General features: G+C 36.6%; 1 protein-coding gene across 6 annotated transcripts in view; it reads right to left on the reverse strand.

Moving 5' to 3' along the window:
- Positions 1-26,728, reverse strand: part of HERC2 (HECT and RLD domain containing E3 ubiquitin protein ligase 2) — a 132,471-nt gene that overhangs the window by 94,682 nt on the left and 11,061 nt on the right. For 5 of the 6 annotated variants that reach the window (XM_087726918.1, XM_087726917.1, XM_087726915.1 and 2 more), the window contains 24 exons: positions 26,366-26,503; positions 23,457-23,676; positions 21,853-21,953; positions 21,554-21,710; positions 20,153-20,263; positions 19,803-19,974; positions 18,876-19,049; positions 18,224-18,412; positions 16,676-16,827; positions 15,299-15,456; positions 13,812-13,925; positions 12,880-13,131; positions 11,427-11,620; positions 9,438-9,638; positions 8,538-8,766; positions 8,322-8,446; positions 6,631-6,809; positions 5,368-5,552; positions 4,606-4,761; positions 4,104-4,289; positions 3,359-3,529; positions 3,161-3,264; positions 1,793-1,943; positions 989-1,203 (listed from right to left, as the gene is read on the reverse strand). In XM_087726918.1, the coding sequence (XP_087583044.1) occupies positions 989-1,203; positions 1,793-1,943; positions 3,161-3,264; positions 3,359-3,529; positions 4,104-4,289; positions 4,606-4,761; positions 5,368-5,552; positions 6,631-6,809; positions 8,322-8,446; positions 8,538-8,766; positions 9,438-9,638; positions 11,427-11,620; positions 12,880-13,131; positions 13,812-13,925; positions 15,299-15,456; positions 16,676-16,827; positions 18,224-18,412; positions 18,876-19,049; positions 19,803-19,974; positions 20,153-20,263; positions 21,554-21,710; positions 21,853-21,953; positions 23,457-23,676; positions 26,366-26,503 (4,034 nt within the window). The remainder of the gene's footprint in view (positions 1-988; positions 1,204-1,792; positions 1,944-3,160; positions 3,265-3,358; positions 3,530-4,103; positions 4,290-4,605; positions 4,762-5,367; positions 5,553-6,630; positions 6,810-8,321; positions 8,447-8,537; positions 8,767-9,437; positions 9,639-11,426; positions 11,621-12,879; positions 13,132-13,811; positions 13,926-15,298; positions 15,457-16,675; positions 16,828-18,223; positions 18,413-18,875; positions 19,050-19,802; positions 19,975-20,152; positions 20,264-21,553; positions 21,711-21,852; positions 21,954-23,456; positions 23,677-26,365; positions 26,504-26,728) is intronic. The other variant, XM_087726916.1, reaches the window with a different exon arrangement.

Genomic DNA, 26,728 nt, shown 5'->3' on the forward strand with positions numbered 1-26,728 from the left:
CCAAACAGGGAGGAGAGGGCCACCCAAGTGTCGGGTTCCCTCCTCCTGCCGCCCTCGGAGGCTCCGAGTTGTGGGGAACAGGAAAGCAGGCCTGGCCAGCGCCTCGGACAAGGTCCACGTTCCCGGCGGCAGTCTGCAGGTGAGTGGCTATTAAATGGTCCTCTTCCTCGCTCCGATGCCACACAACTGCACCTTTCGCTCACGAGGCTCCAACAAAATGGCGGCCGATGCATGCGCAGCCTCAGCGAGGTGCGCGAACTACAAAAATAGCCACCGCCATTCCCAGGCAAGAGGAAACGCCATCGCCGGAGCGCCCAGCTCACCACGTGATCACGCGACAGCCCGGAGGAACTCAGCACCAGTCTGAAAACCTCCCACCAGCCCCTCGCCAGACAAGCAACCTCTCATTCCCGCCCGCGTGCGACCAGTGGGGGAAGAACGACCCAGAGCCCACTCAACACTTATTTACCTTCCAGTCAATCTTCCGACCTTCGAAATCAAACATCTGAAAGAAAAAACTAAAGGAAAAAATCCTAACACAACTAATACAACCAAATTTTTCTAAATAGCTAATGTGGGGAGTCCAGTTATCTGCTCTAGGACTGGACCGCTCCCCAGAACAGTCCAAACAGGCAGACTGAGTTTTTTAAACTGAATAATGGAGGCAAAGGGAGGCGTGGCCAAGAGAAAAAACTCACTCAGTTCTAGGGCAGATAGACTGTTAACCCACACTTGGACTCTCCAAGCAGCGCACTGGAGAAAACTCCCATGTTATAAGAACCCATTTATTTCCACTAATATGTGTTTAGACCAGCAAACTCTTATTCTCAACCCTAAATAGTATACAGCAATTATCTCCAAAACACTGTTCAAAACTTGGGATATCAAACACTGGAACAGTTCAAAGATTTATAAACACCAACATTTATATTAGCAATTCCAGTGCCCAGAACAGCCCATCTTTATTCTTAAGACAAAGCACTCTTACCTTCACAGTGTGATCTTGAATATTGTTGTCTGCAATAGCTTGCAGAAAAGGCTGTGAATGGTCAGTCAAAGTTAGTCGATGGGAATACATTTTTGACTTGTTTGGTGTGGTGTTGCCAGGAGAGCTACAGTGGTCTTCATCCTTTTCTTCATTGTAACTATAATGTATTTGACTAGTTTGCAAGCCTCCAGAAAAAATAGAAGACTTCAACCACTCTATAAAGAAATACATTTAAACATTCTATTTTATCATACTATTTCTGTAGCTTCGTTAAGTAATTATTTAAAAATAAACTTAAAAGAAAATTATTCAAAAGCAGAAGTTTCTTTGTTGAGAACTGTCCACAGTTGCTGGAAATCAGGAGGTATACAAGTTTAATAAATTGTTCTTATTGTTTTTGTTACTGCCAAATTTTAAGAGATAAGCTTTTTATAGAGTTTGAGAAATGCAGGGACTTTATGCCATCCATTTTTGCCTATATAATTCTAGTATTAACATAAAACTTCTAATACAAAAGCAACACTATTGGTCTGCCTAGTTCATTAAAATATATTCCCAACTGGAAATATTTCCCATAGTTTAAGACCCTTCATTCTTTGCTAAACTTTAAACATTTTTTGTTTATTTACATTAAAAATGCCAGGCTTTTTAAAAAAACAAAACAAATAATGCAGTATATCATAGAGTATATATTTCATGAATCTTACAAATTAGCTCGTATTTTTAACAAGTTCACTGAATTATAAAACATAGACCAACTCTTATATACATTTACATTTAAAGTAAAACTGTAAAAATTCTTACTGGCACATTCAATCTCCACTGGAGAAAGTGGTGTACTCATTGCTAGATAGGAAGCATGTAGACCAAGAAGCAGACCTAAATTTCTTTCAGTGTCTATGAGAGGAGATGAGAGACTGCCAGTATCTGGTGTTGTGATCACTTCCTGATCAGGCTACAGAAAAAGAAAATAAACAAAACCAAAAGCCAATCCATGATGAATAAACTGTGATTAAATAGTGACAATCACACTTTGTCAATTACTTTAATTTAGCCTTCAGTTATAAAACTATAGCAATACAGAGATATAGCATATTGGAGACACAGGGAAAATTAATGAAGGAGGAAGAACTATATAGAACGAGTAAGAACAACAATAAATTCAGAAAATTACTATTTCTGTTCCTTTATTCATTCTTGTTCTGACAACTGCAGTGAAAGAACAAAGGGTCAAAAACTTTACATATACTCTATTCATATGTAATCTGTTGTTGGGTTTTTCAGTGTGAAGCTGTTATTCTTTAAATTTGCACAGTAATCAAACATAATTTGTAATGGAAAGCTGATACGATTTTAAATCTATATTGTAGAAATGTTAAGAATAAAACAAAGTTTAGCTTTTAAAATATTAAGTAATTCAAAAAGGCTAACAATTGTTCCAGTATACTTCTGAATTTGAGTTTATTTACATTCAATGCATCTGAATCATATTTGGTATTAACTAGGAATTATTTCCATACATGGCTTTCATAATTTAAGCAGTTAAGTTATATGCTTTGAAACTATAATGATAAATTATAATTCAAACATGGGTAATTCTTGACTTATGACTGATCGCTTAGGGATTGTTTAAAGTTACAACACACACACACACACACACACACACCCCGCCTCCTCCTCAAAAGCTCCATTTAAGAATTCACGTGTTCATATAACCATGAGTCCTGATAGTGGTTAAAGTGTAGTATTGCAATATGCAAATAATGCTTACACTGTAAACCACCCAGAGAATGCTGTGAAGCACTATCTGGCAGTACGTAAGCCTAAATGCTGTTGCTATATTGTTTGCAGCATGGAGAGCAGGAGTGGGTGTCATTAAGTGAGGCTGTCTTGCTTAACAGCCTTCGCACTTGCAACTATAATGAGCAGGGTCCATTATGGTCATAACTCAAGGACCTTTTGTACCAATACAAGGCATTTTCAGAGGAAAATAGGAAGATGAGCTGTAAAAGAAGTCAGTGTCTTATGAATCTAAGAGGAAATTGGATTAATTCATGATTCATAATTCTTCAGTGTGACGTGAAAATGTAGAAAGGTGCCATATTTGTTATAACATAGTAAGACTATTTTTTTCTTACTTGGCTCAAGTTTGACATAATTTAAGGTTGTTACCTCCATATATTGCCCAACACAAAAAGCATGCATTGATTCTTTTGTATCCTCAAACTGCAAAGCTGCCTCCAGAGCAACAACTGGATCTTCTCCTGCAAACTGGGCTAAAGAAAACAGAAAACTATCAGTTTAGAAAGCCCAGCAATTGAACTTGATACTGAGTTTGATATTTGCTTTGTTAAAGTAGTAGAATCTCACCAAGTATACCACTCCCTGTTAATGACTGGGTTTGGAAATCTTTTATATCATACACTTTGCCATCAATCACTGTCCAGAAGCCCCCATCTTTATTGTGGTTTTCCAAGTCAGCTTTTCGTATAAGTGTCACTTCCTCATTATTTCTGCAATTCTGCCCTGTAAAGAATGTACCTAAGAGATGAGGAAAAATGTTAACTATGGTTTGTGACTAACTCTCCAACTGAAAAGAGTAAAACCAAAAAAGTAGGTAAGCATAACTTAATCATGTATTCTCCTATAAATATATTTTGTGGCATGCTCTTTCTAAAATCATAGATTTGAAAGAGCATTTAGGCCAACTTCCCATTTAATTCAGGAATCCAAATTGTAAATGCATCCAAAGTTTCTCCTTAATGACAGAAGATGAACAAGAGGTAGCTTTCTCATTAGGAAGTGGGGTTCCTAATAATTCAATCTGAATTGGACTTGAGACTGATACCACTGTTAAACCACGCTCTGCATTCCAAGATAAAAATTAATAGATACAGATAGATAGATTTCTTGCAGGAAGCTATCACATCTCCCACTAATCTTTTTCCTTAGCTAAACATACTATATGTTCTTAGTCTTCTTGCAATTGACAATTCCTAGAACCAAGAACAATGATCATAAAGGGGTCTGTTAACTCAAAATGGAGAAAAAACACTTAAAACCTATCTGAAGAATATGTTAAAAACATTTTAAATATTTTCAGGAAAGAGCATACCCATTATTCCAGGCCAAGCTAAGTCTTCATTGTCATCTCTCTCTTTACCAGGAGCTAAGTGGCTAAATCTGTCCAGATGTTCTAATAAGCCAGCTAATAAAGGAATCGCTCCAGCTTCCTGAATAAGTCCAGGATTTTTACTGAGAAGGAGTACTACAGATACCACTAACTCTGGAAGGAGTACACCTAAGGAGAACAAAAATTTTAGTAAAAAAATAGAATAATAAATTTTGTGCATCCTCCCAATACATTTCAAATTGTTTGAATCCAGACTTGCAAATCAGCAAAATGATAACTTAGGCCATTTTTGCCCATTCCCATTACACAGATGGTCTTCAATAGCAGCACTTCCATTTTTTTTTAAGGAGGGCACTCCCCCTTTCTTGGCACAATCCACATTTATGGATCTAAATGTATGCAACTAGATTTATGTCCATTAGGTTTCTTAAGTTTTACTTATCATTACAAGTGATAAAATGGAATTAAAGCAATGCATCAGTACCTGTTAAATCCCCATCTACAACACGAGATACTTCTGCAAAATGCCTATGGCTTAGAGAAGCAATGCTAGTTGCTACAGGCAAAATATCTCCAATGTGTGTACACAAAAGGGCCGTGTATTTCTTTAACAGAGAACCAACTCCTAGAAGCTCAGGACCTGTCAAGAAATAGAAATATCACATTCTGTTTATCATCATAGTATTTAATCTCAGCAAAATTTAGAGGAAATTCATGTGAAATGGCTGCCTAACCCAATAGCAAGTGTTTCAACTTCTTCCCTCAAGCAAGATGCTATAGGGCACTGCATGCCAAAACAAATAAACAAAAGGACAGTCGTCCCCCCTCCCCCACATGCCATCATATGTTAAACAATTAATTTCCCAAACACTGTCAAACTACCTAGTAGGGCTGTATTACTATTATTCTTCTCATCTTTCCTATTACCTATTTCCTTATCTTCCTATGACTATATGTTTCTTGCTTGAATCTTACAATTTATATTGTTTTATTTTGTATCGTAGTATGATTTATGTTGATAGCTTATTTAGTATACTATGATTATCACTGTTGTGTCTTATGATTTCTGATGGATGTACTGTATCTTATGATTCTCATCATCATTTATCACTTGTTGCTTGTATGTACATTGAGAGCTTAAGCACCTGAGACAAATTCCTTGTGAATCCCATAAAAAACACTTGGCCAATAAGGAATTATATTCTATTTTATGTAATTTCAACACTAATTATTTTGCCATACTTACTGTATGTATTAGAGACCTGTCCAAAATGATCTCCTGGGTATAACTTACTAACAAGCAAGCGCTGAAAACGCAGCAGTAAGTCCAAAGAAGCAGACCTTTCTTTATTATAATGTTCATGGTCTAAAGAAGAAGAAATGGGACGAGCCACCTCTTTCAATTTAGCAATAGTTTGTGAAGCAATGTTCCTGGTGGGAATAATATTTTTTAAAAGGCTTTAAAAAGTTGAACAAAAAAGATCTCTAGCCAACCATACACTAATATTTTGTTGATTTTTCTTAAGATATTATTTGGCATCAAAGTCCCAAATTTGTAATTACATCTTCCTCATTCCTCCACCCAGTGATAAACAAGTATTGTTTTCAAACATTGTATAATATAACTCTTACTTTTATTCATTATTGTAATCTATAAATCAAATAAATAAAAACAGATTGAAATTTTATAAAATACAACCTTAAGAATATTACATATAAAGAATATTTTTCTTATTAAATTTCAAAGTATTAACCATAATCTGCAATGTCAAATGCTGCTTAAATAATCAATAGAGGAACATCTACTTAACAGATTTAAGTGTTTCACTAACTGCATAAGTAACAGAGAACAATTTGCACAAACACACAATCACAAAGATCCTTCTTGGACAACAGCAAATCAACCATTCTGGAGAACAACAATGGGCATGTGCATGATTGATGGGTACTGTGGCCCAGTACCAGAGGCCATAAAGTAGAGAAAAGACTGTTGAAGAGTACTTTGAAAATGTTTTCAACACAAAGATTGAAAAAGCTTTTTTTTTTGTCTCCAAGCTCCTGAAATTTAGTTGTAAGCCTCGGGGTGGGGGTAATATGTAGTTTCAGAACCTCTGACTAAGGGCCTGGCTCTGGCTGTGACCTATAACTATGAAACAAAACAAAACAAAACAAAACGAAAGAAAAAAGAAAAAAGAAAGAAAGAAAGAAAGAAAGAAAGAAAGAAAGAAAGAAAGAAAGAAAGACCCAAGACCATGCTACAATCTGATATCAAAAATCCTGTTTTAAAAGCAGAAGATAATTGTCCAGACTTGCAGAAGTTTACAACTCAAAATGGCAAGCATACCAGATGTACCCTTAATCAGTACACTCATAAAATGATTTTTAGTGTCGTCTTTATTCTCAATACAGTATGCTTCTTAGACAGTAGACAAAAATGAAAAGAAATCAAACATTAAAAAATGAAGAGGAACAATAATTCTAAGACACCTTTGTTATCAAACTAGAATACCTCAATAGCTGCTGTATTAATTGAACCAAGGGCAAGCTTTGTTTTCCTGCAGATTCATAGATCCCAGTATTAATGAGGTCTTTATCTAATGGTGTTTTATTCCGGTGAAGTGTTGATGCATTTGCTTCCTGCTCGTCAATTTCTTTTTCTTTTTGAGCTTCTTTTTTTGCTTCAATATCCTACAAAGCAAAAGATTTAAGTGAAAGCACTGAACATTTTCATTGTTATATCCATTAAATAAGACATGTAATGGCCCAACCCCTAATGATTTATTGACTTTCCAGCTTCCGTCTCTTAAATGAATCAGCAACTCTACCACTCCATAAAGCCCATATGGCTGTGAGAGATAAAGCAGAACAAAAGGGAATTCATACAAGGTTTAAAAAAAAACAAAAGTTTCCAATCACATCTAACTTTTTACAACTACACAGACCCATCCGTGTAATTTAATTAATAATAAAGAAATAATTTGCCATTGCCTCCTTTCAGGATTATTTTATGCTTTGGGTCTAGACTATAATCCTAATATTTCCTGATGGCATTCCTATAACACCCAGATGGGCTTACCTTTCCAAAATTAATAATGTTGACTACATGCAACCATCAATATATAAAATAAGCCGCAATGTTCCAAGAAAAATTCTACGCTTATTCAGGTTGGAAAAATGTGGTTATTGAGCCACGTGTCACAGAGTTAGTTAAAGTTACTTGTTGTTGTTGTTAGTTGCGAAGTCGCATCTGACCCATCGCAACCCCATGAAAAACATTCCTCCAGATCTTCCTGTCCTCTATCATCCTCTGGAGTCCATTTAAACTCATACCTACTGCTTCGTGACTCCATCCAGCCACCTCATTCTCTATCGTCCCATTCTTCTTTTGCCCTCATGCTTTCAAACCAGCATTAGGCTCTACTCCAGTGAGTCCTTCCTTCCCATTAGGTGGCCAAAGTATTTGAGTTTCATCTTCAGGCTCTGGCCTTATAAAGAGCAGTCAGGGTTGATCTCCTCTAGGACTGACCAGTTTGATCATCTTACAGTCCAAGGGACTCGCAAGAGTCTTCTCCAGCACCATAGTTCAAAGGCCTCAATTCTTTGGCACTCAGCCTTTCTTATGGTCCAACTTTCACAGCCATACATTGCAACTGGGAAAACCATAGCCTTGACTATACGCACTTTTGTTGGCAGTCTGATGTCTCTGCTTTTTAGTATGCTGTCTAGATTTGTACTAAAGTTATTAGTAAACTCTAACATAAAATGGCTCTCTTGTCTTGTATAAGCACCAACTTGTTTTTACTGCATATCCTAAACTCCGCCTAGTCCCCTATAAACACTGTTACCACATTAGATTAATGGATTTTGCTGGTGAACCAGAAACTAAGAGCTCCAACATGAATATGAACACAATCAGGGCAGCCTCAGAACATATTTGGTCCTCTAAATTGAATTTAGCCATAATCCTTTTTTTATAGATTACAGGATTTCCCAATCCATAATACTTCTAGTTAATGGGGTAGACGATGCAATAATCTATGTATACCATTTACTGATCGATAAATGACAATCCTTTCCCTTCATAAGCATTGCTAGCCTAAACATTCATAATTTACTGCAACAAAAATGATAAAACACAGTAAAGTTACTTTATAAACAAACGAGTTTTTCCAATCTGTAGTGAACACAAAGCCAACCTACCTGAATTTCTGCAGTAATAGCAGCATTCAGTGCAGATTCTAGACCCCCATCAGCCATCAAACTTCCAACCAGTAGATCAATCATAAATCTACGACCTGGACTCACATTTGTTTCATTCCCTGAAACTAAAAGTTAACAACATTTTTGTAATGTATGACATATTATTAACAATGTCTTTCTCTGTGTTATCTTCATATATCTGTGAAGGAAGCATACCTGTACTGGGTAAAAGTGCCGAAAGAGCTCTTGCTCGCTCCTCTGCAGTTGGTAGCAACACAGACCATCCACTTTGCAACACTGCTTGGGCAGCTGACTGCACAGTATTAAGCACACCAGCATTACTTGCTAAAGTCACTACTGTCTGCTTTAGACTGTTGAGCAAGACACTGCCTAACCCCAAGCCAAGGCATTCGGGATCAACTTGGTGACTAATTGCAGCATGAAGCTGAAAGACAAACACAGACAACTTATAAACAGTGACGCAAATTCAAGAAAGAATTCTAATGTTGCAAATTAAACATACATAGCTGTGAATTTTAAACATTTACTAAGGAATGTACTTTCAACATACGTGAAAATTAATTAATATATGTTATAAACACATCCCCAATTATATGGGAAATGAGTGTCGGCCTTGAATTATGGTGATCTAGGATCAAAAAGAGTAACTACCGTATTTTTCGGACTATAAGATACACCGGTGTATAAGATGCACCAAGATTTCAAAGAGGTAAGTAAGAAAAAAAAGTTTTTGTCCTCCCCAGCCCCCAGGCGCACTCTGCAGGCTTCAGCAGGGCTGGGGTAAAGCAAAAATGCCCCCTTTTTTAACTAAAATACGGTAAGTTGGAAGGGACTTTGGAGGATAGGTTACCCAGGCCAGTAATTGACAAGGTAATTACTTGACCATAGACATGCTATACCTTTTAAGGTGCAACCTACAGATATTATTGTGATAACAGCTGCCACTCTTTTAGGGCCTACACAAAGACAGTAACAAACAAAAAATAAATGGTTTGGAAAATAGCAAGACAATGTTAATTCCAGCTAATTCAATAGTTAAATACCAGAGATTCTGAGGCTCCGTTCTGAATGCTACTGCCATGATATTTAAAATACCTGCAACCTTAGAAGATTCAAAGTAGCCACAGCCATACATTCTTTCTCCTGTGGAGGTGGCCAGTCAGAACTGCCATCCATTCCTTCTGTAACTTGTCTCAATAGGAGATCCAGCTGTTCAAATGTCATTGAGCAAACATCTACCACAAAGGGGACACGTAAACCAATTGACCATTCTGAACAAGATGACCAGGCAAAGCTCTGCCGGGAAAAGAAAAATCAAAACATATTAGGATTAAATATTAGTATCTTTGAGATGTAGAACTGCTGAAAGATGCTTCCTTTGTCATCCATCACTAAAAGCTATCAATTTTTAAATAAATTATAGTGGAAAATAAATGGGAATTGAGTAACAATAGTTTAGGGCAAAGTAGTACACAATTTAAAAAGTAAGGGGCTTACAATCAGCTCCCAAAACTAATTAATTAAGTTTATTTCTGCCTGTCACAATTGAAAGATTATTTGGCTTAAAATATCCTCAAATATACTAAGACATCCATGTAAGAAAATAATAAAAATTGAAAACAAAAATAGAAAAGTATTACAAATACATACACAATATATATTTAAAATATATATTTAAACAACCGCTGTGTGAAACCAAAATATCCAATCAATAAATGATAGCAATATTTCATAATAACAACCTTATCTTTTCAACAATTCAGTTTACATGTTCTCACAAAACATTAGCAAGTAATATTTTTATGTTATTAAGGTGGGAAATTATCTGTTGCTGAAGAATAATCATATTAAGTAGTTCTGATTCTAACTGCAATAAAATATAAGTGAAATGGAATCAAATGTAATGTTTGCCTAAACTGAAAATCAAATTGCATTTGTGACTAGATTGGAAATCAAATTTAGTTTTTGCCTAAACTGGCAATCAAATTTAGTTTTTGCCTAAAGTAGTCACCTCCTACTTTGAGTAATATAATTTCCAGCAGCCTATTCAAATGCCAAGTGGAGCACCTAGTCCATCTAAAAGTAACTGAGTCCTCTGGGGATAGCTGATCCAATTTTACTTTGAGTTAGGTGAGAAGAACATAATCATCTTTCAAATCACGACTAAATTTTCACCCTGCAAGTTGCCCTAGGAATGAATCTATTTCCAGGACCCATGAACGTAATAGAAGACACATAAGCCCTACTTTTTAAGACATATGCAGAGCTTGGGAAACAGAAGTGAAAGTGTTATGCATAGGAATGAAATTATATTACATTCTATTCCTGAAATTTCATCCACCATTTATTTTTAAAAAAACCTTAAGAGATTACATTTCAAAACAAGCTTTTGTACCAGAGGAAATCTCTGTCTCTGTATCCCTAAGTGTAATTCTGCTTCTGTTTTATCAATCATCTCCACCAAGAAAAGTAGGTGGGGGTGTTAATTGAAGAATAGGATTCTAACATGGAAAAATCATGCAGACAAATAACTAATCCTAAAATGACAGTTCAAATTAGTCTATACTCCCAAACATGCAAACTCAGAAACAGCAGTACAGCTATGATCAAAATGTAAATTTGAAGTGTAATGGAAGTTAAAAGTAGTCTGAATAGGCATATTAAAAAAGCAGGTGGTACATGTGAAACATCAAATACATAAATCTTAAATATGCAAATAAATCATTGTCAAAGGGATGAGTTAGATATGAAGCATAAAAGAGAAATGTGCTCTTAAATCAATTCCCCAACCTTGTTTGTAACCTCAAGAGAACTGTAAAGCAGGGGTCCCCAACCCCTAGGCCATGGCCCACTACTGAGCCGTGGCCTATTTGGAACTGGGCCAAACAAGTGGCTGGCTATAACACACATGCATCCCACTACTCACGCAAGCCGAGCTGCACATATCCGCACCAGCCTGCCACTCACATAAGGGCTGCATGCGTGCTGGCCTGCCGCTCGCATGGGCCAGTTCTCTTCTCCCCCACTCTAGCTGGGCCGCCAACCACAAAGTTTGGGGACTGCTGCTGTAAAGGGAAAACTTACCTGGGCTGGTCCGCAGGCAACACCAACAATGTGTTTTGAGTCCAATCCTGGAAGAGCAGTTGGCTCTGGTTTAGTAATCCTCAAAGTGTCAAAATGCTGGCACTGATCATTGCTTCCCCAGCTATAGACTTCACTATCTTCCGTGAGGGCTAAACAGTGAGTAGAGCCAGCTACTATATCTATAACTTTTTTCCCTGAAGGCAAAATGATGAAACAAAAATTATGACAATAATCATTCTCATTATAACTTGAAAGAAAAATTAAAATAAAATACTTTAAACCTGATCTTGAAATCATTTTAGTTATAAACATCTGCAAGAAAACAAGCAAGCTCAGAGAGCCCCAAGAACATCTCATTTTCAACCCTGAGTTACAAATATTCTCCTTTGTTAATATTTATTGCTGCAAACTGAAGGCCAAGGCCATTCCTGGCAGAGGCCAACCAGTTGGCTGTGAGAAATAGGGCGTAAGAAATAGTACACCTTCCAAAAAGTCTATAAAAATAACCACTCATTATGATACGATAATTGCAATTGTAATATGATAATTGTAACGTCTAATTCTTTTTACAATCAGTAACCAACAACTTAACTGTGGAAGCTAACTGTAGACAGTTATTACAATATAGTAAGCATACTTTCCCCTGAAAGAACAGTTTACTTATTCTTACTCTCTATTTTAACACACTAAAACCTCATTTTATAACTATATAATTTCTATATAATTTATATATACTAAAATTGAAAACATTCAAGGTCTACTAGAACTGGGCAATCCCTCTGACCCAAAGGTTGTATGAATCAGGTTTTTCTATAATTCTTGAAAACAAGAACATTTGAGAACAAATGTAGAATGTGAAAAAGAGTGACTGTCTCAGAACTGAATTCTGCTTTCAGGAACTAACTATTTCTTACCATTAAAAAAAGGAATGGCTTTAAAATATATTGAATTTTTTTCTTATATCAAGTTATGTGGTTTTTATCATTACTTTATTTACTATTTAAATTAGATTTCATCATTCAAAGGAAGTGGTATATGTAATTCATGCCCAATTCAAATTTTTGTGAAATCATTCATGGATAAATTGCGCAAATTCATGTTTCATTTTAAGGAGCTAAGGAGTCACAAAATTCAAAAAATCTTTTTAAGAGCTGCCTTTAATGTCAGATATGTCTCCACATGTGTTCAAGAGTACTTTTGTTCTTTGGAATCAACAGTTTGCAAAAGAATCCTAGTATGTTAATCTCAATATTCCACATATCATCTTTAAAAAACAAAATAATCTTTATGTCAGTTAGAGAAGATTTATCTTGACTCGTGATCATTAAGAATTTTTTCATACACTGAAAAATGTTGCTTGGATAACTGTCACCTAGGGCAGGCATTAAATTAACAATTTCTGGGAATTATCAATTTCTAGATTAACATATCAAGCAATTTCCTCTTCACTCACCTTGCAAGCCTTCCAGCAATTTGGGATAACGAACATGTTCTTCGGTTCCATGCCCAAGCCTCTGATTGTCTCCCTTTCCCCAAGAATACACCTGTCCATCTTTTGTTAGAGCAAGTGAGAACTGACTCCCACAGCGTACTTTAACAACATCCAAGTCTTGAAGTTTTTCAATCAGTTTGGGAGTTTTGCAACCATCACTGCCACCTCTTCCCAATTTTCCATAATCTCCATCTCCCCAAGACCATACTTGACCTGGAAAAATAGATCTCAGTAAGGGTCGCATAATAATAGAATAAGCAAATATCTGCACTTTCAGGCAATGGAACGTTGCAAATAAAGCAATATGAAAGTAGATATAAATAACTGTGAAATGTTAACATTCACAACTGTTTCTGTAAAAAAGAGCAATTTTCAAACAACATTTCTACTATTTTTTTACTAGATGAAAAAATAATACTTCACCTAGAAGTAATCTAAGAAACTGAAAATGTATCAATATTCTGGTTTCTTTAGGTACAAATTGAATATGCTTCTACAATGCTTCCTGATGTTACTTTACATCATTTTATGTTCCACTACCAAAAAACTTCAGCTTGGTAGAAATGAGAGAAACATTCTTTTGTATACAGCATCCAAATATTTACATATTCTCCCCCTTCCATTTTGAAAGCTACATCAATCCATTGCTATACTTCTAAGAAAAGAAAATACATTTCTATTGAAATCATCATTTGCTAATTTTTAACAGCTAAATCATGGTTTTATTCTTAGGGAGTTGCTATTATATTAATGCTTGTTATTCTTTAACCTTTTTTTTACTATTTTAAGTTCCTACAGTACAGCATTTTAATAAGAATAAAACTATTTTACAGAAAATAAAAATGGTTTCCCGGTCTCATGATCTCAATAATGTTGCAGATTGTGCTACTCACCATTTTCTGTTACAGCAAGAGTCTGGGCATCACTACTCCCACAGGCTACATCAATCACTTTCAATCCTTTCAGGCCAGTAACCAAAACTGGAATTGTCTGGTCTTCACTGGAGCCTTCCAAATAAAAAAGAAAGTGAGAGACCCTCGCTCAAGATTCACAGTAGGAGTAAAAAATTGGGGTCACCAGGCCGTCTCTGATTGTGATGGCTTGGATCAGTGTAGGGATTTCCCTTTTAAGTAATGAAACATAGAAGAAAATAGTGAAAACTCTAAAGTAGTTCTAATCCATTAAAAAATCCACCTCACAATAAACAGATTTATTTTGCTTAATTGTGACAGTTCCAGCTGTCCTTGTCCCTAAACACATTAAGTGCAGCCCCCAGCATCAACAATCTTGCTTGTTCTTGTTAAAGGGGCTCTAGAGACCCCAGAGGGCATTTTAATAGCCCCATCACAAAATTTGTATTTGACAGCAAAACTATTTGCTTTCAGTGATGTTAAGGGGTGGGCGGAATGAACTTGTTAAATCCACCCATTTAAAAAATGGAAAAAAATCCCTACGCCTGTCACAGAGCTACTGGCCACACTATCTGCAGCTCCACCAGACAGAACGACAGAAAAGGCAAAAACAGAAGGAATTGTTCAGCCCTTTGAGGTAGTCCAGACAAGAAGCACAAACCATGGTACTAACACTACCTTTATTGCTACCTCAAGTCTGAAGGCATTTCTCCCCTCCTTTACTTTTACTTTCCAGAAAATCTATGGTGAGTCCCTTCTGAGGCATTTATCATGGCCCTTCCGTTTCTGAGATACCTTCTGAATGATGGTTGTCTAAGTCTGTGTTAGTTAGTTTACTTTATTGTCATTGCACGTGCTAAAACGAAATTAAATGCCATCTTCAGTGTACATTAAAACTATAAAAATAAAAACACAAACATCCTTTACATTCTATATAATTGAAAATTGAAAATTGAAAACCCATATTGCATTAATATTGCACTATACCCTAGACTTCAATATGGTTACTGCCCTGGGATGGAAGCTGTTTCTCAGCCTAAATTTCCTTGTTTTTATTATCCTGTATCATCTGCCAGATGGTAATAGTTCAAAAGAAAAGAGTGCTCAGAATGAGATGGATCTTTAAGGATGTTTTGAATTTTCTTAAGGCAGTGGAGCTATAAAGCTCTTCCAAAGAGGGAAGAGGGCAACCAATTATCCTCTGGGCAATGATGTTGACCCTCAAGAGCACTGTCCTATCTCCCACTGTGCAATTGGCAAACTATACACAGATGCAGTAAGTTAAAATACTCTCTATGGTGCATCAGTAGAAAACCACCAGCAGTTTTCCATTCAGTTGTTGTTTCCTGAGAAGTCTCTGTGGCTTTTCCTCCTATCACCTAAGGTCATTCCAATATACCATTATGGAAACCCAATGAAGCCAAAAAAGGATGCCACCTCCTGCTTTAAAGAAAATATCAGAAACATACCATGACCTAGTCTGCCATAGTTTCCTCGGCCCCACGTGTACAATTCTCCATCAGCTGTTATTGCAGCACTGTAGGTGCCTCCACATGCAATGTGTACAACATGTTTTCCAGCCTGCTTCCCAGAGAGAGCAGAAATCATTTTTGGTTCTTCTAAAGGCCTAAAAAAAGGGAGTGTAGTAGGAAAGTACAACTATGAGAATTAACGGAACACATATTATAAAATGGCAACAGATTCCATGCACACAGCAATAACTATAAACAAATCAAACTGGACATCATATACTATGCAGTCTATTATTAGAAAAACAAGCTATTCAAAGAAAATGTTGGCTTCCTAGCACTGGACAGTTTCAAGCAATAGCCACACAGACATATAAAATACATGCTGGCTTGCATTCTTGCATTGAACAAGGAGCTGCCCGATTGTCTACATGGGCCCTTCCAAATCTATGATGCTATATTTATCAAACAAAGATTTAACTGCTGTGTAAAACAGATTTCCCATACTATTCAACTGTCTAGTTGCAGAAATTTATAGCAAGATGTGTAGATGCAAATGTTGCTGTCTTACTTATAATCAGAATGATTGTAATTGAGTATCCCAAAATATGTTAATGTTCTGCATAAATCAATATTCTTAATATTGGGAAAATTTCTAACACATGCTCCAACATTTTATTTATTTTGCTGGAAACTTTGAAGAATCATCTCTTACACTCGCGTTTATAACCACAGTTTGGCTTACTGCTTTCCAAGCTTTTGCCTCATCTGACCCTAATACGGATCAATGTCCATCAGAATTACAAAGCAGAAATGCAACTGCTAATTTAGTATGCTAAAAATAAAAACAGAAGCTGAAAACTCCCCATCAATCATTGCTAACATTGTATTCACTATTGAAACAGGAATACATTATATTAACCTGGAGTAAACAATCCCTTTAAAATGAAAGATTGACCTCAAATAAATACAAATCCAGACAAAAATCATGGATGCTGCTAGCTTCCCTACATGCCAAGTTTGTCAATTCCAGCTGAAAACAAGTGTGAAAATTTAATTTCCACCAAAAATAATATCCTTCCTTCATCCCTTCCTCCTTTCTTCCTTTCTCAAGAATGTATGTTTGTGTGCATGTGTATCTATCAAAAGCCACCCTCTAAAAAGTAAGCTTTGCTAGGCTTCTGTTAACGGCACCCACAATTATATCTAATGTCATCTACACATCATGCCAGTTTGTAACAGATAATTTCAGCTTATTTTTTAGCCTAATAATCCTTGTTTCCAGTATTTTTTACTGGTTTTAGTCTCAATAAATGCAAGTGGGAAGAAAGCATTTTACAGTCAAGCCTCTTATCACAAGCTATCTAAAATACATACACAGTATCTCCATGGCCCAGTCGTCCACCATCTCCACAACCCCAAGAGAAAACTTCTCCAGTTGCAGCCAAAGCCAGATAGTGATGTCCATCTGAGTGTGCTGCAATTTTAATAATATTTCTAGAAGGAAGACTCTGTACAAGTTGTGGTGCCTAGATATAAACACACACAAATAAAAACTCTGTATTGAAGAACAGCAGAAAAAGTAAAGTAAGAATCCTTACAGACAGAAATTATAGAATATTCTCAAAACTTTTCAATAGCTAATTGAATAACTATGTTTTTCACTCAAACTAAGTATATTTAAGTAATTAGATACAAACTATATTCAACATGGAAAAATAATCACATATCCTGATTTATATGTTACAAAGGTTTTAAAACAAGGACTTTTTTCCATTTCCACTTTCTTTTCAACAAAAGCAGGGGGTGAGGCTATCCCTCATTTCGGGGTCTACTCTTTTCAATATTCTAAAGCAGAACTGAAACACCATGGAAGCTTTTTTTTTTAAAGGATTGCTTTAAATTCACTTGTGTTTGCTTGAATTATTGAAGAAGATATAATCCATTAACACATGAACTGAAACAGTAAAAAGATCTCAGTACAGATATCTATATACTGTACTACTGAAACTCTCGTGTATGTTTGTTTCTAACAATTGGGTGAAATTAAAACCAGCCAATTGGGTGCAGAGGCCAGAGGGAGGTAGAAACAATTATTGAACCAAGGTAACTCAAATAGGCTAACTTACAGAATGCCAGTACCCATCACTCCGATGGGAATGAAATTTAGAAAGTTGTGGCTGCTTCAGCATCACTGTGCCTTCCGACTATACTTTCCAGAAACCATAGGTTGCATGATGCAACGGAAGATGGGAGGGTTGTATCTGCACCTTCTTTCTGCCTCCCTCTACACCTAACTGGCCGGCGGCAAGGTCTGACAGTAAGCGGTGCTTGGCCAATTTGGAATTGAGGCTGAAATTTGAAATCTCTTAACCGCTGTAGGCAGTGAGGGAAAGACAAGGAAGCAATATGGACACTTGCTGGCAAGGTAAGGCTGGCTGGCTGGGGAGCACCAGAAGTCAACACATCTCTCTTCCTCACTGAAGGGAGAGGACCCTTGAGGACATGACAGGACAGGGAGTGGAAGTTCTGTTTTCCTCATAGTCCACAGTTCCCTTTGCTTCCCCAACCCCCCCACCTCCAGCAAAATGGCAGATAGTTCCATAGATCAGTCAAGGAGGAGAAGGAGTTATTTCTGACACTCTCTAGCAGCTTCTCATAAGCAAAATCAATAGGGAAGGCAGTAGGAAGTTGTAAGTTGTGCCCACTTCATTTGTTTTTCTGTGCCCCTCCCCCCAATGGTCATTCTGTTTTTTCCCCTTAGAAATCTCTCTAAAAGTATGGTCCAATGGGTTACAGGATGTCTAGTCTTTTTTAAAGCTGAGAAAAATGGATGATTTCTCAATTACAAGTTTCAAATTTGTACAGTAAGAATGTTATCTTTTGTTGTAAAAAGAAGCTAAATAGTAAATTAAAACCACGTACCAATGTGTCATTATTATAGGCTTGGGTATAAACACGCCCATTTTTGGACAAGATCAGAAAACGCTTCTCTGCGCAAGCGATCTGTGTAACTCCAAGACTGGCAAGTCCTTCACACTGAATTGGACCACTGACATTAGAGTAGTATTTCCATCCTATTAATCCCCATGCTATAAACTCCTGCAAAGAAGCCTAGAAGGAAATTCATCATTTGAGAAAACATCAACAATTGTTCTTAAATTAGAATAATTAGTATCTTGCATAAATAATTCCAATTCAAGCGTGTTACTGTTTCAGTTAAGATTAAACAGACTTCAGAAAGATAGTTAGATAAACTTGAATAGATGATAGTATCTGGACTTCATTAATTTGATTTAATTTTTATGAGAAGCATCTAAAAGATTGGACAGTTCTTCTATAATCTAGCAATTACAAAATCTACCAAAAGTCGAAGTACCCTACACATCAAACAAGGACTTCAGAATCCACAAGACTGCATGGTTAACTACTCTTGAAACTGAAATGTACATAAAAGGCAATTTATGGCATGGCACAGAGGCAGTAGGGCAAAGTTTAAAAATCCATTACAGATAAAGTCTCTTATATAAGCTTTGGAATATCCCCAATTTAATTTATCCAATTCGTTGTACATTACCTTATGAGATGTTGGAGAGCTGCACTGTGGGGGCATGCAGGGAGTGGCTAAGCGATCCAGGTGAGCCATAACCACAACAGCTGTTTGCCTTAAATCAATTGCTAGCTCATTGTCCTGTGGCAGTATTAGGTATCTTAGGAAATTTTCATTTGGACTTAGTGGATAAGCCAACACCTAAAATAAACACAACATTTAATTTTTTTATCTTAGGCAATACCTGTTTAAAGCCACATATTAAAGAGCTAAACATTTTTAACAAGAAGATATATTACAGGGAGTTATAGATTTTATGAGATCCACATGTAATTAACAAGATTTATACAATATTTTACCAAAAATATAATTGACGGCTTACTTATTGGGCAGATCATGGATTTAGTACTCAGAACTGATCATCAGAACTAACAGTGGTGTACACAATAATGGCAGTTTTTGTATTGTAACGATAACTACAGGATTATTTCAACTTTCATTTCCCCGCATTTCATTTCTACTGCCCTCAGAAATTAAAAATATTTCAGAGAATTTATAGATATACATAAATTGCAATTTAAAATAGATCCCACAATTATCAATTTGAAGTATGATTATTAATATCAGCAAAATAATTGTACTTCTCAATCATGGTACTTGCCAATGGAACAGATCCTCATTATGAACTAGATGTTAGTCTTCCAGAAAACTTGACTTTCCCCATGGAACCAGATTGTTAATTGAATCTGGCCTACATGGGATTTGATTATGTAATAGTTTTTTGGGTCCTTGGTTACAGTATGGTTTTTTTTTCCAAAATGTATTATTGTATTTTTATATTTATGAGATCACTAGTGAGAAGCCGGTTCTATATTTTTTATACATACATACATACTGTCCCATGAATGTACAAAAGCATGGTTGTAGTCTAAATAGAAGCACTGAAGTACAAACCTGAATTTCGTCTTCTGTATTGTTTATCTCTTTGTTACAAATTATATTCTGAAATCTCTGCAACAAAGGAAGGAGAGGGGCACTGGTTCCCTGTGCTGAGCGTTCATTATCTGTTTCTCTTGTTCCATTATCCCAGAGTTGAAGCAATAATATCACAGCAGACAACATTTGGCTGAAAAAAGAACTGAGACTAAATTGAAGGCATGGAGGAATAAATCTTGTCACTTCTATTTCTCTCGCTTTTTTTCAAGCACTTCCCTTCACACACATGCCCATATAAAATGTTCCCAAAAGCTATTATATTCAAATGATGTTGGATTCTGCAACAAAAAATCTCTTAAAGGGTTTACCTCAGTGTGCCTCTCTGAACAGCCAATTCCAGTAATATAGCAAGTGCTAAGTGCTGGTCTTGCAGTGGAATGCTTCCGGAGCCTTTTAAACCTGGAGCTCCATGGATGTCTCTAATTTAAAAACAGAAATATATTTACTTACAAACACACCCACATACACTATATTGCCAAAAGTATTCGCTCACCTGCCTTTACTTGCATATGAACTTACTGTAAGTGACATCCTATTCCTAATCCATAGGGTTCAATATGACGTCGGTCCACCCTTTGCAGCTATAACAACTTCAACTCTTCTGGGAAGGTTGTCCACAAGGTTCAGGAGTGTGTTTATGGGAATTTTTGACCATTCTTCCAGAAGCACATTTGTGAGGTCACACACTGATGTTGGACGAGTTTATGTGGCCTGCCACTTTGTGGCTGAATTGCTGTCATTCCCAAAGACTACCATGTTCTTATAATACAGCTGACAGTTGACTGTGGAATATTTAGGAGCGAGGAAATTTCACGACTGGATTTGTTGCACAGGTGGCATCCTATCACAGTTCCACGCTGGAATTCACTGAGCTCCTGAGAGCAACCCATTCTTTCACAAATGTTTGTAAAAACAGTCTGCATGCCTAGGTACTTGATTTTATACACCTGTGGCCATGGAAGTGATTGGAACACCTGATTTTGATTATTTGGATGGGTGAGCGAATACTTTTGGCAATATAGTATATATACAGTACAGAACTTAGTTCACCATTCTATTATCCAATGTTTCCTGTAAAATATCTAAATACTATTCGCTCACCCTACCCATTCTACTTTTCCAATTTCTTTATAAACAACCATACTACAACACTATTATATTGACCCTCATTTAATGTAAATTTACAAAAGACATGTATAGATATCTTAATGACATGATTGTAAACAAAACAAAACAAAACAGATTAGGAAGTCTCTTACTCTTTAAATCAGGGGTGCACAACAGCCTTAAAAAAGTGAACAAATTCACCATTCTGAAAAGTACACTGCCAAGCATCTCCAATGCTTCACAGTCAGCTCTAACACTGCTATCACTTCACTAACCATCAAACTGCTGCTTGAGGCACATGTTCCTTTGCAGCCCATAATTATTTTTAATTTATCAATGTGACCCTTTCGCTTCTACAAATTGTGAGGCTGTTTTAAATATTCTAGATTATAATTCCAATATTTATCAAATGCCACAATGGCTAGGCAAGATGATTTTATTAGACTCTTCAACCCATATGAAAAACAGTAAGTTGCTTGCTCCAACTTATTCCAACACAAAGGAAGAAAAAGAAAAATAATGGTCATGCTCAAAATCATGTTTCAGTAACACGATTTGTATTAAAACATGGACCAAGCTCAAACAGTATTTTGAAAACTTACCCAGTTACAACAGACCTTAGAAATTTAGTTGCTCTCTCCACAACTTCCAACCATACAGAGGATACTGTTCCTTCGTCAAACAGGGATGCTTCTGATAGGGCTCGAAGCGCATCTAAGGACTCTTGTAATAATTCACTGCAAAGATCTGCATCCTCACCTACAAATGCAATGTGTTTTAGCCGTGGTACATTTTTTCACAGCATGTGATTGGGCAACTGAAAAGTTGGGGAGGGGGGGTTTCCACCAAAACTATCTGTAAATTTAGGCCAGTTATGCAGTACTCAACCTGTAATTTATACCTGATCTCCAAGCTCGCCGTAGGAACGCAAAGGCAAACGAAAGGGCTGCTCTGGATCCTACTCGGGCGAGACCTTCAACACCTTTGCTTACAGATCTAGGACTAAAAGAGAGAAATTGAGGAACGATCTCTTGCTTAAATCCTAAGCAAACTTTTCCCCCTCTCCACCCCCCCAAATCTTTTTTTTTCTCAAATATATTTTATTCATTTTCACATTCCATTTTACAGTCACTTATATACTGGATATTTGCTATAAGAACAGAAATTTAAAAAAAACAAAAAAAAACACAACTCATCATTCACAACCCCACCTGACACTTCCATCCTCCATACACCCCATCTTCCCCCTCCAACTTTCCTTTCCTCCCTCTAACACTCCCCTCCTACTTCCCTTTTCCCTCAAACCTTCCTTCTCCCCTTACTCCCAGCACACCCTCCTTACATTCCTCTTACTCCTTCCTTACTCCTCCCTCTTCTTTCCCTCTACCTCCCTCCTTGGTGTATTCCTTTATTCAACTGTTGTTTATTAATATAATATGATAAAAAATAAAATAAACCAAGAAAAAAAGAATATAAAGAAAGAAAAAAAAAAAAGAACAACCGTATACAAGTGCATTCTTTTTCTTATTGAGACTATATTAACACCCACCCACCCACCCCCCATAAATCCCCATCCCTAATCCTCCCGACTTCCCAGGGCCCACACCTGGCACTGCCCTCTGTCTAAAGTATCTTATGATCATATAGATTAAAAATAAAAGTAATATATTAAAAAAAATAGATAGAAAGAAAATACAAATTATCTAAAGGGGAAAAAAAAGGAAAAAAACAAAAGAAAAGAAAAAAAGAAAAAAAGAACTCTTTGTATTAAGCTCAGCCCCCCATCTTTATTTATGTTTAAATAGTGTAAGTCATTCTATATGTTTTTTATTCTCGTCTCTTGCTTCTTTGTTATTTACCCACAAACACCCCCCCAAATCTTAAAACCAGGATTCAAACCCAACCGCCTCAAAAGGTATAAACAATAAATAGGTGTTTCTGGAACACACAATCAGGAAACAGTGGACTATCATTCTGACTTAAGCTTTATAGGAATTTTTCTTCCATGTAAAACAAAAAGTCCACGATTTACAACAGTTCATTTAGTGACCATTCGAAATTACAATAGCACTGAAAAAAGTGACGACCATTTTTCACACTTACGACCATGGTTGCATCTTCCTGTTCATGTCATCAAAATTCAGACATTTGGCAACTGACTCATATTATGATGGTTGCAGAATCCCAAGGTCATATGACTGCCTTTTACAACCTTCTGACAAGCAAAATCAATTGGGAAGCCAGATTCACTTAACAACCATGTTACTAACTTAACAACTGCAGTGATTCACTTAACAACTGTGGCAAAAAGGTCATAAAATGGGGCAAAACTCACTTAACAAATGTATCGTTTCACAACAGAAATTTCGGGCTCAATTGTGCTAGTAAGTCGAGGACTACCTGGAATTCCTTATGTACAGAAACAAAATCCTAATGATATTATTATAGGATAGAACTGGGATATGTGGAGAAGGACAGACTGGATTTCTTTCATCAAACTTTTACCTTTTCTTATCCACCATGGGCAAAGGGATATTGCTGCTTTTCCGCTTCACCTTGACATTCTCCAGAAGAATGCTCCTATTTAACGCGATAAAGTAGCGTTCTAATATAGCAAGCCTCTGTTTCAGCCTGAGAGCAGAGAGAGTTGTGGTAGCAGTCTTCTTGGCTAGAACCTGCTGCTCTTTTACTAATACATAAAGGCAGTCTTTCAGTTCGTTGACATCTATAACAAACATAAGAGCAATGACTTAGCAAAATGTATAAAACTAATCAGAACTGAATATAGTTTTGAATTATAGAACTATGTTCATAATTAAGATATAATAAAAATCTAACAGGGATGAATGTTAACAGAGTGTTTTGGGAAGGGTTTCTTGTTTGATTTATTATTAAATTTATTGAATTTCTAGTTCAGAAAGAAGACATTCACCTATTTTTGTACTAATCACTCATTCATTTCAGATTCTGAAAGTTCCTATATAATGTCAGTAATCAACTATTTACAAAATCCTGTTGTCTTAGATTTATTTTCACAATTCAATAAACCATTAACCAGATTTTGCTAAACCTTTTGCAGATCAAATAATTGCTCAGGATTTTTAAAGAACCTTACCTACTTCATCCCAGTTTAAATCTTACATCAGTCTACATCTGCATTAGATGATGTGAGCTGTAACTCAAGAAAGCTTATGCCTTTTAATAATATTTATCAGCAGCAACTTCAGTTTTTAGGACTACCACAAACTAGCACAGCTCTCCTCCTACCAAGAAAATCTTCAGATTCACTAGGAATCCATTCTATCTGCATTGCATCTGTTGCAATCCTATCAGACTTGACACAGGACACCTATTAATGACTTAATGAAGAATTAAGGTACATAAATAGCAACAAGTAATCTTCAATTTACAACAGTAATTGGACTGTAATTTCTATCACTAAGTAATGCTGTCATAAAGTGCAAGTACATGGTTTAGCTAGGGCAATCCCTGAAGCTCGAGTTACCATTGTTAATCAAACCATACAGTCATTAGGTGAAGCAACTTCTTGCCAACTTCCCATAACCAAATCAATGAGGAGGTTGGCAGGAAGTTGCAAGCTGCAGGCAACTTGCGAGCAAACTTGCAGGCAGGTAAGTGACTGCTATTGGATGGGAGAGAGTGCAAAGGAGGTGCAGAGATACTTAGGGAGGATGTATGAGGGTGTGGGGGAGGTTTGTGGTAAGGTTCAGAGAGGGTGAACAAGACTGCACAAAACTATGACGGAGAGGAAGGCTGCATAAGTGGGTGCAAATGACTGACACAACACAAGCGCAGGGAAGCTGGAGGAGTGTGCATGAGTAGGGGAACTTGGCCCAGCAACTTGTGACTGTTCCTGCTAGCTTCCCCATTGACTTTCTGGGAAAGCTGGCAAGGAAAATTGCAAATTGCAATCATATCATTATGGAGCACTACAATCAATCATAACTGCAAAATGGTTGCCAAGCACAGAAGCATGGGGTGGTCAGATTTCTGAGGACTGATCCTAATCACATTCATTTAGCCCCTTCATAACTTTAAACAGTTACTGAACAAATGGTTGTAAGTTGAAGTCTACACACACTAAACTGGAAGTATATAAGATTTTCGTTGAATTTGATTTAGTAAACATAAACATTGATGTAAGGCTATTAAACGGGATGTATTTAACAATATAACAGAATCTAGCAAGCTAGCTTATGGCAGTAACCATAGCAGGCTTTTGAGTCGTAAATAAACCTAATATACTGCAGCATATAGCCATTTGCAAACCAGTTTTCTTTAAGTATGGGTAGTTTTTGAGTTATGACCACTCATTCACTGCCTATTCAAAGTTATGATGCTGCTTAACAGCGGGCCTTAAGACAGTCTTAAACTTGTATCTTTCACAATCACGTTTGCAAATCAGGCACTTGGTGCCTACTTCTGATTATGATGTCATAACAAGATCCAATCATACGATCGTGATTTCCGGTATTTCCTGTTGGCATTCCTCAAGTAATGTCAATGGGGAAGCTAGCTGCAAGTCAGAAGTCATTCCTGCCCCTTTTTCACCAGCCTGCATTTTGGAGTACCCACCCACAGTACCCCAACCACCCAGTCCAGTAGCTTCCACATACCCATCTGCACTTCTAAGTATCTGTCTTCACCAGCACCCCATAGCAGCCATGCACTCACTGGCCAGTTCACCTGGGACTCCCACCTTTGCCCAGTTCATAATCTGCATGGTCTGGATGTTACGATAGGACTGCTATGATTTCTGTCACTAAGCAATGCTATCACAATGCATCATGCTTTATGCTTAGTGGTGGAAGCTCCATCTGAATTGCCATTGTAATCTGAAGACTACCTGTGTTAACAAATTTCTTTGTTATCAAGCTATCATCTTAGCATTTGATACTTTCATGGCTACAAGGTAATAGCTCACAATGTTTCCATGGAACTAGTTTGGTCATTTGAGTGAATTCCTAGTTTAATATGTAACAACAGCAGAAACAAAAGAAACAAGAAACACTTTTCTGCTTGTACAAATATATCATGGAAATAAAATGCTCAGCTCCTAAATTAGTAACCAATTTCGTTAGCAAGATCTTTCTATACAATTGCCACAAAAATTATTGAAAGCTAGTGTACATCACAAAATAAAGAGAGAAGAAATATTTCTTTAAAATCAGAGACCACGTATCCTGTCTCAGCCAAGATTCTAGGTCCATTCTACTAAAGTGCCAGAATTCATTTCCTGGAAAGTATTTAACATTTTATATGATTGTAGTATTTACTGTATTATTTAAAACAAAATACATATTAAATTGACTGCTTAAATTAACAGAACATCTTCAATAAAAGGAGAGGTGGAATTGTCTTATTTAAGTTCCATTTTTTTTGAGAGATATTACCTGGCTGTTTTCCCCAAATCCAACTTTCAACAATTGATTTAGCTCTATAGGTAGGTGGTGGTGTATCATCCTCATCTTTCCTCTCTTTGTCATTCTGATCGTCTTTCTTTGATCCAGTCTGGCCTTCAGTGCTTTCATCTACAGGATTTTAGAAACCACAAAGAAAACTGAATTTTTTTAACACAATTACTTTCACTTCTAAGAATGTGTCAGCCAAAGTATTCAAAAGCTTATTCTGAATCCTCATATTCCCTCTAATATCAGCCTTGCATAGGGAAGTCAGGAGAGGGAGAAAAAGAAACTTAACTGCCACAGGTGCCTCATCTCCTCTTTCACTTGATAACTCCATTACTCTTCTACTTA

This window comes from Thamnophis sirtalis, unplaced genomic scaffold (genome assembly GCF_051295495.1).
Source record: "Thamnophis sirtalis isolate CommonGarterSnake01/CBP01778 unplaced genomic scaffold, rThaSir2_p1.2 scaffold_12, whole genome shotgun sequence".
Taxonomy (NCBI): Eukaryota; Metazoa; Chordata; class Lepidosauria; order Squamata; family Natricidae; genus Thamnophis; species Thamnophis sirtalis.